Raw genomic sequence first — 13,962 nt, 5'->3', positions numbered from 1 at the left:
ATCACTATACAATTTTCCCTGGTTAAATTGTATTTTGAACGTGTATTTAGTAATATTAAGGAACTAAATAATTCCTTTCCTCTGCAACAAAAGATAACAGAGGATTAACAGAGTAAATATGTTTCCAGATCGTGTTGCCATCGAAGGCGATCAAGAACGAAAGGATCCTGGACACGCTGATGTACCAAGCGAAATCAGGCATCTACAAGAACGTCGACGCCTGCTTGGAGTCCTATCAAAAGAAGATGCAGAACCAGGAAAGCTTCGACTGCGGAATGTAAACGATGTTCGCGTAAAGTATCCTTTAAAGATCGACAGAGCACCTAGGACTCCGACGCCGCGGTTCACCGAGAAACGAGGACTCAAGATCCAAAATGGAGACCAAACTCAAGTTCGTCTAATATTTTTGGTCCCTCGTGAATTGTTCCGCGACAAAAGCATCCAGCGAGGGGAGGATTCAGTGAGAGGGTGCAACCGCCCTAGAAAACACATCGAGAATCACGATGGATCGAATCAGGGGTTCGAGCCTTGTAACAAGATTCTTCGTCGCTGACCCCTTCGCTAAAACTCGAGACGATCGAAAGCACTGTCAGGGTTTCGACGCTGTTCCTCGAAGAGAAAATCTTGCATCAGGATTCCCTGACCCGTAGACCGACACGAATCGTTCTGCAAGAGACTGGATCCAGGCTACCGAGGGAAATTGTGATCAACTCTTAGAAAATGTCTAGTTCGTAATAGAAGAATGTTTTCGGCGGGAGGACCGTGCTAGGCTCTCTTAGAAATCCGAAGAGAATCGGAGAACACGTTTAGAAGAACGTTCACCTCTGGAATGCAAACGAGCAAGTTTCGTAAGCCATGGTTGTAGAGAAAGTTGCGAAGAAAGCTTCGATTAGGGGAATTTCGTCCGGAGACTGGACTCTCGGCTTCGATTCGTCGGGCAAGAAAAACACCAAGATGGAAAAGTAATGCACAAATTTCATATCGTTCTAAAAATTAAGGGGAGGAAGGGTGAAACGAAATACGGAGATTTCGGTGGGTGGGGTGGGGGGTGTTTAGAGTCGATTAGACGGAGTAAATAATTAGAGAATTGTTCGTCGATCGAACGACGTTGAAAGTAGTGTCTAGCCATTGGGTACCTGCAGGTCGCGGCCATTTTGTCGTGGTTAGGGACGCGAGACCGCGAGATGGATAGAGGGAAAAGATCCGCCAGGGAGAGGCAGGCTTTATCCGAGGCTGGGGAATTTTAACGGCAAACGAGAATGCCGGACATGACAATCTGTATCATAAACAACAACAAGAGAAAAAAAAATTATGAAGAAAGAGAAACGCTAATAATACTTAAACAAACTTAAAAAAAAAATACGGTAAACGTAAAGATGAACTACTTGGTAAGCTTGAATGAAAATTAACTATACACGTGTGCGTGCAAGGGCGACGCTAATAATAACAATAATACTAATAAATAGGTGTAAGAACTAATAATAAACGATATAGTATAAATAACAAAAAATGATGTTGATGTTGAATGTGGAATTTAAAAAAGAAAAAAAAAGAAACGATGAAGAAGGTGAGACAAACTGAACAAAAAAAAGATAATGAAGTATTCGAAGTCTGTTCTGTTTTCTATCGTAGTTTTTGTATCTTCAATACTCTAAGGCAGAAATTCTAAAATTCACGAGAACAGGCTGGAAACGACAAACAAACAAACAAAAAAAAAATAAAAAAAGAAAGAAACTAGAATGCATGGAAGATATTTTCTCTCGACGGGGATTCCTCGTTTTTGGAAGAACGTTAAGGCGGGGAAAACGAGGAGAAGCAAGGAAATTTCGGTTACGATGATTCGAGAAGTATGATTTGATATTTTTTCTATTCGTGGCGAGCGTTGCAACCATTGACGTCGTTCGTGGAATCGGAATCGACGATTGTTCATCGAGAAGAAGTTCATTCTTTTCAACGATAAGGAGGTAGAATGCATGCCACTAAATAAAATTCCAATGATAAGTAGCCATTCAAGCATTCGTTGAGCGCGCAGCTCGTTCCTCCGAGTAATTGTGCTCAATCTCTGGAAAAAGGTTTCGCTTATGGGCAGAAACATATTTTGATATTTTTGTTAAAAAATAATTAGGTGTACGCACAAGTTTTGTAGGATATGTTTAGACAGTGCCAGAAAACAAAAGCGTTGTTGGTGCTGGTACGACTGGTCAACCTGCATTCAAAAAAGTAGACAACAAATCGTAATTTTTTATATAACTTCCTTTCTAGTATGTTCGAAAGTTAGATTTCATTTGATTAATAAAGTATTAATCAAAAAAAGCTACTGGATGCACCTAATATCAATTATCATTGATCTCATAATTATACTATTTATAATATATAATATACAGTTATACTTATTACATCAGTAATAGATAATAATAATTTTAAATAATACTATTCAAATTATGATTATAATTACAAATATTATTGATATAAAAGGGGTGGAGGGTGTAAATCTTTGCAAAGAATACTACGCTCGACGAATGCCTGAGTGGCCATCCTACCCAATGGATATTTTAGTTCATTCGTTCGCAATGCTCACGTTCGAGCTCGACGATTCAGACTGGCCTGGTTCCCGAGTTTCATTGACTTCATTTTCACGAGGAAAACACCGAATAGAAAAAACTAAAAGACGCGATACTCGCCGTGCACACTGAAGTCTGATTTTCGTCCACCTGTCTTTACCCTCTATCACTTTTCACTGTCGCTCGGTTGCTCTAGCCTTCACCTGAAACGACTCGTCTCCCAAGTTCCAAGAAAAAGAGATATTTTTTACACGATCGTCCGTTGGCGATACAACGCGTTTCCGGTACCTCTCTATCGTGTTTGCGTTCGTCGTGTCCCTTTCACCGGAGATGGATAGAACCCAATTCGAATTACAAATTACTAAACTATGGACTTTGTCCATTTACGACAGCAAAATCGCGAACACCGAAAAAATGTATATATGACAAATTCTAGTAATTATTATAACAAAGGAGGCACTTAGGATCAGTGACGAAATATAGCTATACTCAAACAGTTCTTTTTCGAAAACAATTTAATGGAAGACTTGTTTTCTGAGGTTTTTAAATAAACTACTGCAATCCATTTGTATTATAAATGCATAAAATCCACACTTTATAAATGACGAATGAGAATTCTATATGTTAATTTATTCGCAACGTTTGTCCTGAAGAACACTCTATAAATAACACAACCTTCTGTTCCACGAAGTTCGTATTCTTCTGTATCTAAATTTTTATCCAGATAAAAATGACTTCGTAGTGAAAAACGCTGTCCATCTCTGGCGTGGGCGCGACCAGGAGGAAACGCGTCGAACCAACAAGGAAATACAAGTAAACGAGAAAAAATGTAAAAAAATAAAATAAAAAAAAATAAATAAAAATAAAATAAAATAATGAAAAACACTCGCCGATTCCCCGACGCATCGGCGGGGAATCGCCCAACTGTTAAGTGTCTTATTGTTCAGGCAAGCGGCTGGACGAAAGTAGATCTTTTCTCGCGGCGATTCTAGCGAGCGCTGGGAGACATATCGCTTGCGATCGACGCTCGATGGCTAAAACTCCGCGGATCCGGACACGTTTGTGCCTCCGTCAGAGAACAGAGAAACAGAGGGCTATTTGTAATATTTTTACAGAACCTGTAGAAAAACAGCGAGGTACAAATGTGACGCGCGAGCAGACTCGCGAGATAAGAGGAAAAACTAACAAATGAAAACCAAAGTAAATAGGTAAAATAAATATGCAACCGTGTGTGTAGCTGTTAAATCAACTGTAAGCAAAACAAAATGTAAAAAAACGATTTTGTCGTCGTAATGAACGTTTGTAAAGAAATCGTGTTGAACTCCATGGACGATGATCTGTCACGATTTGTCCGGTGCTTGTTGACGGAGACCGATTACCTCGTAATATTATTATCGTTGTTATCGAAATTTTCAAAATAAATCCTCGGGTATATATACTAATAAAAATTGTTTCAAACGTGTGAAAAACGAATTCGTTCGAGAATTTTGGGCTAATATTTTGTCATTCCTGAAGGAGAACGTAAATTAGTCGATTCTTTTATTAATAATTAGAGAACACGAAATAATTCATACGACTAATGGGTAAAATTCTTATATCGTCAAACAAAAGTTCGAATCGGCAAAACGAAATTGTGTTTCAACTAGAATGAGTAAAAATGAAAATTTTGCAAAAGTAACCGTCACGATCATCGAAAACGTGACACGATCAACGTCCAATCTTCTCGTCGCTGTGCTCTCGCGTTGTCGTTCATTCTTCGTAAGTGCGAACAACGGTAGTTTTTCCGCGACACGTGTCCACGATAAACAAAATGTAAACATTCGAGAATATCCCAGGAATTATCATTGAAATATATAATACGAGTGGTCGGATGGACATTCGTGGATCGCGTGCAGCCCGAAATTCTACTAACTCAGTGTGTAAGCGTAGATGTTTAGTGTGTGCTCGAAATGTAATCGATTGATCGCTGTGTATCGATTTATAACGCCCCATCCGGGGGTTCCGAGGAACGCCGGAGAGCTCATTTGTCACAGTTGCTACCTTAGGGCCGCAAATTCGGTACAGGAGCGCCAGCGGGACAAATAAAGGAAGGGAAAGTATTTTGAACAATTAAATTGAAGTTGACAAAAAAAAAGAAAGTCCCAGGATCGGACATTAATCCGAATACCACGGAATAAACGTCAAGAATAAATTCGCAAATCTATCATATATTTAAATAAAATTCTGCTCAGATATCTGAATCAGATTTTTAATCAGGATTTGGATTTAGCTATGTGGATGATACAAGCATTCATTTGAAATATCCAAGCATTACTGCATTTCCTTAAGGTACTGACAATTTTAAATTAAATTTTTTGAATATAAAAATATATAAATTCTGCTGAGATTTCTGAATCAGATTTTTAATCAGGATTTGGATTTAGCTATTTGGTTGATACAAGCATTTATTTGAAATATTCAACCTTGCTTGCATTTCTTAAACTAAATTTTCTAAATATATAAATATATAAGTTTGTGTATCTTCGAATCAGATTTTTCATCAAACTTTGGATCTAGCTATTTAATTAATTCAAGCGTTTACTTAAAATATTCAACCCTTCCTGCATTTCCTCAGAAGGTAGACAATTTTAAACTAAATTTTCCAAATGTATAAATATATAAATTATGTCTCTCTATATATTTCTATAAATTTCAGTTCTATAAATCAAGTCCAGTCCCTTCGATTTAAATTCGGACCACCTGGCGAGCCTGTACTCGAATTCCGTCAATCGCCACGAGAGTCAGTACAAACCAACGCCCTGTGGTTGTCTGCCCCCGCAACGCCCACGTCGCGGTCAGACGCGTGTGCGCTCATGTACAAAAAACGAGTTCTTTTGTCCACGCTCGATGACAAGTACCCTCGCGTTGTTCGATGCAAGACGAGCAGCAAGAAACAAACGAAACGATACCGAAGCACACAGGATTTAGATGAAGAAACGAACCAATCGCGGCTCGCGACACCTCGTACCGATTTAGAGGAACGTAAAAACAAAAACAAAAAAAAAAACAAAAAAAAAGGAACTTTCATCGAACGCGATTCTGTCCAGCCATTGCCGACTACTGTTCAACTGTAAATGTACTCGCACAGAGAGGTATAAACAAATGAAGAGGAAACCTATCTTACGCAAAGAGAAAAGGAATACAGAGAGAATGATTATATATACGATATATATGTACATATATGTGACGTACACACGCGCGCGCACGTAACACGCGTACACGCAGTCCAGAGTTGGGCAGTGATCGATCTAGAATTTATTTTGCTATAATCGCTCTCTAATTGACTGGGGATGTTTATGCATTTCTGACGAGAAATACGCGAAGGTGGCGGGAGGATATGCAAAAAAATATATCGAATATCAACGTTACATTGTTTCGGGAAGAGGAGGCGTAACTTTCTGCAAATTCAATTTGCATAAACATTCGCGAGCTTCCTCGTAAATCAGTCATTTGGAGTTTCTCGATGCCGAATGTTTCGATATTTGGTCCAATGCTCAAAGTGTGATTTTTTAATTACGTTAAGAATTCATGGATCAGTTTGGGAGGATCCAACCGATCCCATCTCGCATATTATGCATCGCATATTCCAGTTCACTAGTTGATAGCTAACAGAGTTGTTAAGTTTCCTGTTTGCTATTTCATTTTATCGTTTATCTATCGCAACCGTGGATTCCACTTTGCCCAACGCTGAGTACACATAACTGTGTGCGAAACTAATGCAACACGGAAGGGCGAGGATTATTATAACGAATACCAGGGAGCCACGTGGGCGGGCTGCGGCGAGTATTGAATATATCGTGGAATTCCGTGTCCCGGAATTCGATTAAAGGCGCGAGGGTTGTGTTTGTAATAACGTAGGACAGAATGCTCGTCGAATATCCTGGCGTGGATATCGATAAGGGATGCACCGTCACGTCACAGAGAATTTTCAACCCTTTGCACTTCGCATCTTCTGGGTGTCTCGTTGGACATATCAATCTCCATTTTTCCAGTTCACCGGGAAAATTAAATTGCATTTTCACCTAAATGATCAATTTGAAATTTTCATTGCGAGGATGATACTTGATCGGAGTATACTCTTTCGTGCCTGTAATGTGAAATAATTACTTTGTGAGAGAATTTAACACACGAAAAGGTTTTCCGAAGACCAACGCAACTTCAAAATTAAATTCAGTACAGGAGAATAATATTTAAAAATATTAGATACGAAGCCTTGTAGTCTAAATAAAATTCAAAAGGGTCGAAGTGCAAAAGGATTAAATACAAATGATATCAATGTAATCATTATCATGCTATGTTAATCACTATCAAGACTCGTTTCCGCGTCTTCGTCGATTTTGGACTCTCATTATCATTGTTGTTACTGTTAATATCTAATACGATCGCTGATCTTGATACACACTCGAGGAACGAAGATTAATCGAGTGCTTGAATATCCTCAACTGCTTGCAGATCTTAAAAATACAATTTGTTGGAAGGAAACGTCGTCCATCCTACGCTATAACTAATATCGAAGCTAATTATTGAACGATCGCTAAGTTGATTAATTAAAGAAAATCACAAACGACGCTCAATTCGATGTTTCACTCGTTAATTTTCCCAGTTACATGAGCCGAGTATCGTCGATGATTTCTGTAATACTCACAATCCATAGGTCCTGTTAGGCTCAGAGTTCTCGGCTAATGTTCACCGAGTGTTTCTCAAGTACCCGGCTACTCGTTGTGTCTGTGGAACACGAATGCAATCAACAGGCGTCGATAGTGATCGCTCTGCATGTATGTGCGTGTGTATGCATGCATAGGCGTTTTTTGGTCTGTGTGCATGGTGGAAAGAAATTCACGAGTTTCATAATCGGTATATTAAGCATTATCGTTGATAAGGTAATACTTAGAGAACCGAGTGGTATTTTAATATGACCGTAAGAGGCTCCGATTAAATTTCGTCATAGTCGATTGTCTACGCCAGTGCTCCTCAAACTCTCACCCTCGAACAACCCTTTCACCCTCGAAAGTAATAGCGCAACAAACAAATAATCCCTTACTATTTTATACATTTAAATAAATCTCGTTCTGCTTACGCTGAAGATAATTAAGGACTCCGAATTTCATTAGATATTTCTATGCAATGTTTAAGAAAGGAAAATCGTTCCATTATCGAATAATATTAAACCCAAAGAATCCACTGAGAATTCACCGAGTCTTTTTATGTTTATTTCTGTGCAATGCTTCGGTGAATACCACGTTTAAATAAAAGAGTACGAACTCGTTCAAAAATTGAATTAAAATTCAGAAAGAAACCGAATACAAAGAGTCGAAATAAAAGAGTATGAACATATTTCTTTAAATCAATTTGAAAATCTTCTGGCGAAATGGTAATTTCCGCTCCGGGAGCTTTGAGGGAAGTTTGAGAAACACTGGTCCACATTACTGTGAACGTTTCGTTGTCGCGTACTCGAACCGGCTTGGCGGCGAGTCAGCAATATCATTCGGATTCCGTCGTAGCCGTGCATTTTGCAAATCTGTCGGGACGTTCCGCTGTGTTCGCATTATTTGTGGATATTCCGTGAAAATATCGGGAACGTTCGAACCGTCGCGACGCGCAACGGATCTGAATAATATTTGCGGTTCTAATTCGTGCTGTCTAGTCGTGCGCGGAGATACGTCGTTTACTCTCCTTCGTCCCTCTGCTGACGCGCGGAAACACCTAGCGAATTTTGTAAATTAGTGGAAAAATTCGAGACTCGCCGTGTCACGCTTGCGTGGTAACGAATACAAGAGCAGATGAAATTATGAACAAAAAGAAATTTATTGTATATGAAGCTACTGTGATGTTACTGTTGAATATAAAAAAAAAATATATATATATATGTATATATATATATACATAAAAGATGCTGTATTTAAAAATCGTCTCGAGGGTTTCTTAATTTATTCCTTCTACACAAAATTGAACTAATTGAACTAATGGAATGGAGAGCACTGTATAAATCGATCATTCATGTATAGCTTCTATTTTTCTGTTCACGATCGAAGCCTGGAGCTCGATCTAACGGTATCGTTCGGCACTATCAAAAATACACACTTTCAGAGAAAAATATCAATTTTATTTCGCAGTTCATAGGTAACTCTTCATTTTGGTTGAACAATCGTGAATCTGGTTGACGGATCAAATTTACATCGAGCGTTTCGAGCCCGATTAAGCACAGCCGTTGATAACAGAACGCCCAAACGAAAGCTCCACATTTGCTTAACGCGACGATAAGTAAATCCGATTACTTTGACGTGTGTTCGTCTCTTTTTTTTTTATTGTTTATTTATTTACTTATTTTCTTTTTGTTTGTTTTTGGTGTCCGTCAACGATATCTCGATCATAATCCGTTTTCGGGTACGTGTACACACGAATTTGAAAAATGGCTAATGCGGTAAAGGTGTGTGCACCGTTGTACGAAACATTTTCGCGCGCACAGCTTCTCTACGTTGTACTAATTTCCATTACGGAAGTGTCAGATTACCTTTTTCTTTGTTATTTTTTTTTTTGTTTTTGTCGAATGTAAAAACGACACGAATCTTTACAGGCTGTTCACTCGAGGTCCGGTATACTATCTTAAGAACTAGATCGCGTTCGTGTTTTGCGTAGAATGATGCGCACATTATAAAATCAGATTTATTTACAATTCTACAAGACCGTAGCTTTCCTTTCAATAAGTTCCTGTACAAATCGTGTTAATCGCAAAGACGTATGCGTAGTTATTAAAAAATTCTAGTCACCATATTAAATCATCGCTTTCTGGCTCTAGTCGTAAGCCAACGTGACGGGGTAATACACTCTCACGCAAAACTCGCTAATCACGGTTTATTCGATGCGTTCGCGTAACCGAGATACGCGTGCTTTCGTGAACTTGTTCTTGTTTCTATTATTTTTTTCTTTTTCTTATTAGACCATTGCAGTTGCATGCAAAGCCCGGCACAGTCTTATTAAAACGTCGACCGGTAACGGTCGAAATATATTATGTACAGCTTTGTACACTCGCTAATCGTACGCAGTCACTTCCAGGGTTCCTGAAAATAATTTCAAGACAAATTAGCATCGTCTTATTGTCAACTTTTAACATCACTTCACCATTTTGCCCTAACACTCCAGTCTTTTGGTGTCCAATGAAGACACTTAGGATCTATTCTGATCTGTCTCTTTTCCATTGCGGCTGCGTGTTGCTCGATAATATCCCTGTGAATAAATACGTTTGTCAGTGAGGTTCTGAGGAAATCCTTTGTTACAGAAAGAAGCTAAATTTCTGCATAAATTCTGCTCGATTCGTTCCCTAACGATGCATTGACTATTTCGCCAATTACCTATTTAACGTCACAATATATTGTCCTTTGTAGTAATTAATGAGATTAAGATTCTGTAGCGTCGATATCACGTCTTCTTTTTTTATCGACGTCAGTTCACATATTTCACTTATCGTAATCTGAGGTTTCTCGTTCTCTACTAATGGCTTTATGTTCAATAAAATGTCCAGTATCGTGTGCGCCCAGTAACTCCGATACGATAGCAATCCCAAATCGGACAAGGGCTTTTCAGGCGAACCTGTTTTACCCTCGAATTTGGATAGCTCGTACGAAAATTCTATTAACAATTTTCCGTATCCTCTTCTTTGATAGGGCGGTAGGGTAAGGATGCATGCTACATTATGATCCTCCGTTGACTCCTTCTCTTTCGAAAAGTAACCAACTATGTGAAACCCTCTACTATCAAAATCTGTCATTACGTAGAACAGAAACGGGTCTGTGTCATAGTAAAGTGTTTTGTGATCCAAGAATAATTTTGCCAGTAGACAAAGATTTTGTGCGTAATTCTTATTCTTTCGGCCGTCAATTTCAAAAAAAGATATCGATCCTTTTCTATAGATTTCGTTGCCAGGAGGGTGACGTAAATTGCACTTTACGAGGTGCCTCTCCAAACACTTTCGACTTTTTCTATACTTTAGGCAAAATTCACAGATATATATACAGGGTAAATTCACCATCTCTTGCGGATACGGACTAAAATACCATGGTCTTATTCTATGCCGACCCAACTCTATCAGTTCGACATTTTTCATTCTTGTAACTATATCGTCGTGATGATGGGCAACCAACGAACCGGTCGGTCTGGGACCAGGTGTTTGAGGCGGACCATCCTGAGAATCCTCGTTCTCGATAAACGCCGACTTTCTTTTCCTAGACATTTTCTTTTGTAACGCAGCCTGTAACACTGCCGAACCGTTGACAGGTTCGTTGCTAAGGCTACTAGGGCTAGGAGGTCTACTAGGCGCTTGCTTTTTCGGGGTTGCCGCCGCATCTGTACCTGGCGTGGTTCCATCTCGGCGGGGGTATTGGACTTTCCTAGTGTCCAAACAATCTTCCGTAACCCACTCATCTAATCGTTTATTGACTAAAATGTTGTACATTTGATTAAATGGTTGCTTATTTCCTAACTCCTAACTCTCAGAGAGATACGCAATATACTTACAATCTACATAGTGAACATAATAACACTTGACACCGTGTAGTACGTCTTTAACACTGATGATTTCAGCAAGAGCTGTGGACGATAAAAGGAAACTTGTGATAAACCCTTGTTATTCCTAGACTTACATACACCTACGCTAAAGACTAACAACACTTGAGACACACCAGAGGAAACTACGCACGCACACTGTCACTGTTCAAACTACCCAAGCATAACCTAAAACTAACTCGACCGAGACTACGTGGATAACGACTACCAAGGATATTGTAACGATCAGATTCTTCGTTTCTGTGACAATCTACTCGAATGGAAACACCGCGCGACCGTAGAGCTTAGATTACTGGTCGAGTTATGTGACTCGATGACACACTTGTCGCTCGATTTTTATGACATAAGATGGTACATTAAATCTCGAGGAAAAAGTCGTGGCATTGCCTGAAGTAAAACAATCGCAAACTGGAGAGTGTTACTTACGCCAATCGTCTGTGCCATGCATTCTAACCGGTAAACGGCAGCCTTCCACCAACGAATTCTGAAAGTGAGGTTAGAATTTGGTTAGAACATCGTTTTCTCGCTGTTTAACTTTTCCTCGGGGAATGTCAACGATGTCATCTTCAGCGTATCGCTCTACTTACCACTGAGTCGCATATTGTTTCGCGTTCGTCGTGTTCCTCGATCATATCAATCACAAATCAAGAAACTTCCCACCAAACACAACCTTGTTTTGAAGCTCTCACGGCACTGACGCGAGCGCCCCAGCACTCGCTGGCGTTTACCACGAACTAGGTTCGAACGCCTTCTCCCGCACAATCGAACGATATCGAAAGACACCGTTCGAGAATCGAAATAAGCACTTTTTCCCGCGGAATTCATTGACAGCGTCGTCAAAGGATGAATCGTTTCTTCGAATGCGTCTGGATGTTGTTCCTCATCGAATATATCATGACAACGACGACAATTACACTCAATTGCGTGTGGTAAGTATATTATTAGCTTGCTGGAGTATTTGTGATATCATTGGAGACAGATTTCGATTAATTGCCATGAAACAATGGGTTGTAGGTGGTATTTCGTGGGAGTTCATAGCTGACCCACGCAATGTACGTGATCTTCGTGAATGTTTCATCGATTTCGTTTCCATCATCGAGCAGAGATCACTGAGTCGTTTGAGTAATCGTTCCTGATGATGAAAAGAGGTTCCTGGGTAATTATGTTTTCAAGTAATTGGATAGAGGTATTTATTATTCTGCTTTTAATTGAATGTTGCTCGTAAATTGAATGTTCACATTTAGGGTTAGACAATTTTGTTTCTGATACCAGAGTACATTTTAATATTCAATAAACACCTTCGAATATTCAATAAGCATAATGTTTTTTATTATAAATAAAGGGTTATATATGCTCTCTTGGGTTGAGATACATATATTATAATATAGGTTATGCTATAGAAATGAGCCAAGATGAGAGAGTAACTAATATGTTTAACAATCACTCTTAGAAGTGTAATTAATTTTAGTTTAATCACTTGTTTATCTTTGAAATAGGTAATAATTTTGTCTGAGGTAAGTTGTGAATTCTGTTTAATTTCCAAGAGGTATCTAAAGAAAGAACTGGAAAATACCATAATGAAAAATTGTTGTTCCAAGTAACAATATTTGAGGTTATAGTATTATCTGTAGGCATATAAAATGAATAATGCATATGTGTAACAACGATTACATTAAAATTATAGGAAAATAATCTTAAATGTTTAATTTACTTGGGAGGAGGGAGAGGGGGCACTTAATTTTTTTTTTTATAAGAAAGAATGGTTCTTTTAAGATGGTTCTTTTAACGTAGTTTAATGAAATTTATTTTATTTTCTCAAACGACAGAATTTTTTAATTTTACCTCGATATTTTTAGAATAACACCTTTAATATCAGAATCTGTAAATAAATAAATATAGAAAAATTGTTGATCACGAAATGTGATGTTATCTGACTGGAATTATTCCTCTCAGCAGGTATTTTCTTGTAGTTAATTAAATGCACAGCTCACAGATGCATAAGGAAACCGAGGCACGAGCTCTGGCTCATGTATGATACGAAATAAAATGGCCTCTTTACTAATAGGGCGGGACGTCGTGCACCGTGCGCGATATAATTAAGTAAGAATAATTCAAAGACACAGTCGGGATGACTAAGGTTACGTGACGTGTCGCGAAAGGTGTTCGCGCTCGCACGCAATTAATTCCGAAACCCATATTATTCCAAAAGATGTGAATTTAATGGTAACGTCGGCTCCGTGTGTATTTCATATAGTTTCCCCGCTGTCGTTTCCCACTTCGTCGTCATGCGTTCCGGGCTTGTAACGCGGAGATATTTTAGTTACCTCCCTCGAGACAATTTTAGGCGACATCTTATTCTACTCCATCTAGTATAAAATAGTAATATCTGTACCTGGACCGTGAGAGTTTCTTTCCGCGTTTTCTCTCTAAAGCACACACTTCGCGGAAAATACTCCCTGCATAGAAATATACTTTCCCTCGGAAGTGACGCGTTTATTCCATTCAATTCCGCGGGAAACGGTCCGGCGTTGAAAGAGTGCAAGAGGGTGTAATTGGTAGGGATGTTTGTTAAAAGATTATCTTGTTACTTATCTCGATATTTTTGGATGCATAAAATATGGGTAGGGGTAATATCACAAATTGTACGGGGAAATATTTAATATTAATATTTATAGTGTTTCATCTGTTTCAATAGAAGTATATTTTTACTTCTATACGATTAATGTATATATAAAGTAACGAGTGATGTGGTTTTTCATTTCTTTATTAAAAGGTTGTCTTGATAGCTATTTCAATATTGTTA

At 38.7% G+C, this 13,962-nt stretch overlaps 2 protein-coding genes across 5 annotated transcripts in view; one reads left to right on the top strand and one right to left on the bottom strand.

The window, feature by feature from the left end:
* LOC128895244 (uncharacterized) overlaps positions 1–3,996 on the top strand; it is a 165,293-nt gene extending 161,297 nt beyond the window's left edge. For all 4 annotated transcript variants that reach the window (XM_054157674.1, XM_054157675.1, XM_054157676.1 and 1 more), the window contains one exon: positions 129–3,996. In XM_054157674.1, coding sequence (XP_054013649.1) covers positions 129–281 — 153 coding nt within the window. In that variant the 3' untranslated portion in view covers positions 282–3,996. The remainder of the gene's footprint in view (positions 1–128) is intronic.
* A 4,685-nt stretch (positions 3,997–8,681) lies between these two features.
* On the bottom strand, positions 8,682–11,858 carry LOC128895251 (histone acetyltransferase Tip60). Its single transcript, XM_054157691.1, has 6 exons — positions 11,747–11,858; positions 11,586–11,643; positions 11,112–11,183; positions 9,950–11,033; positions 9,720–9,824; positions 8,682–9,658 (listed from the first exon to the last, which is right to left on the bottom strand). The coding sequence occupies exons 1-6, from the start codon at positions 11,789–11,791 to the stop codon at positions 9,607–9,609; spliced, it is 1,416 nt and encodes a 471-aa protein (XP_054013666.1). The 5' UTR covers positions 11,792–11,858; the 3' UTR covers positions 8,682–9,606.
* Positions 11,859–13,962: the final 2,104 nt, after the last annotated feature.

The sequence above is a fragment of the Hylaeus anthracinus genome, unplaced genomic scaffold (assembly GCF_026225885.1).
Source record: "Hylaeus anthracinus isolate JK02 unplaced genomic scaffold, UHH_iyHylAnth1.0_haploid 5, whole genome shotgun sequence".
Taxonomy (NCBI): Eukaryota; Metazoa; Arthropoda; class Insecta; order Hymenoptera; family Colletidae; genus Hylaeus; species Hylaeus anthracinus.
The sequence above is the reverse complement of the archived record's forward strand: the minus strand, read 5'-3'. Positions and strand labels throughout refer to the sequence as shown.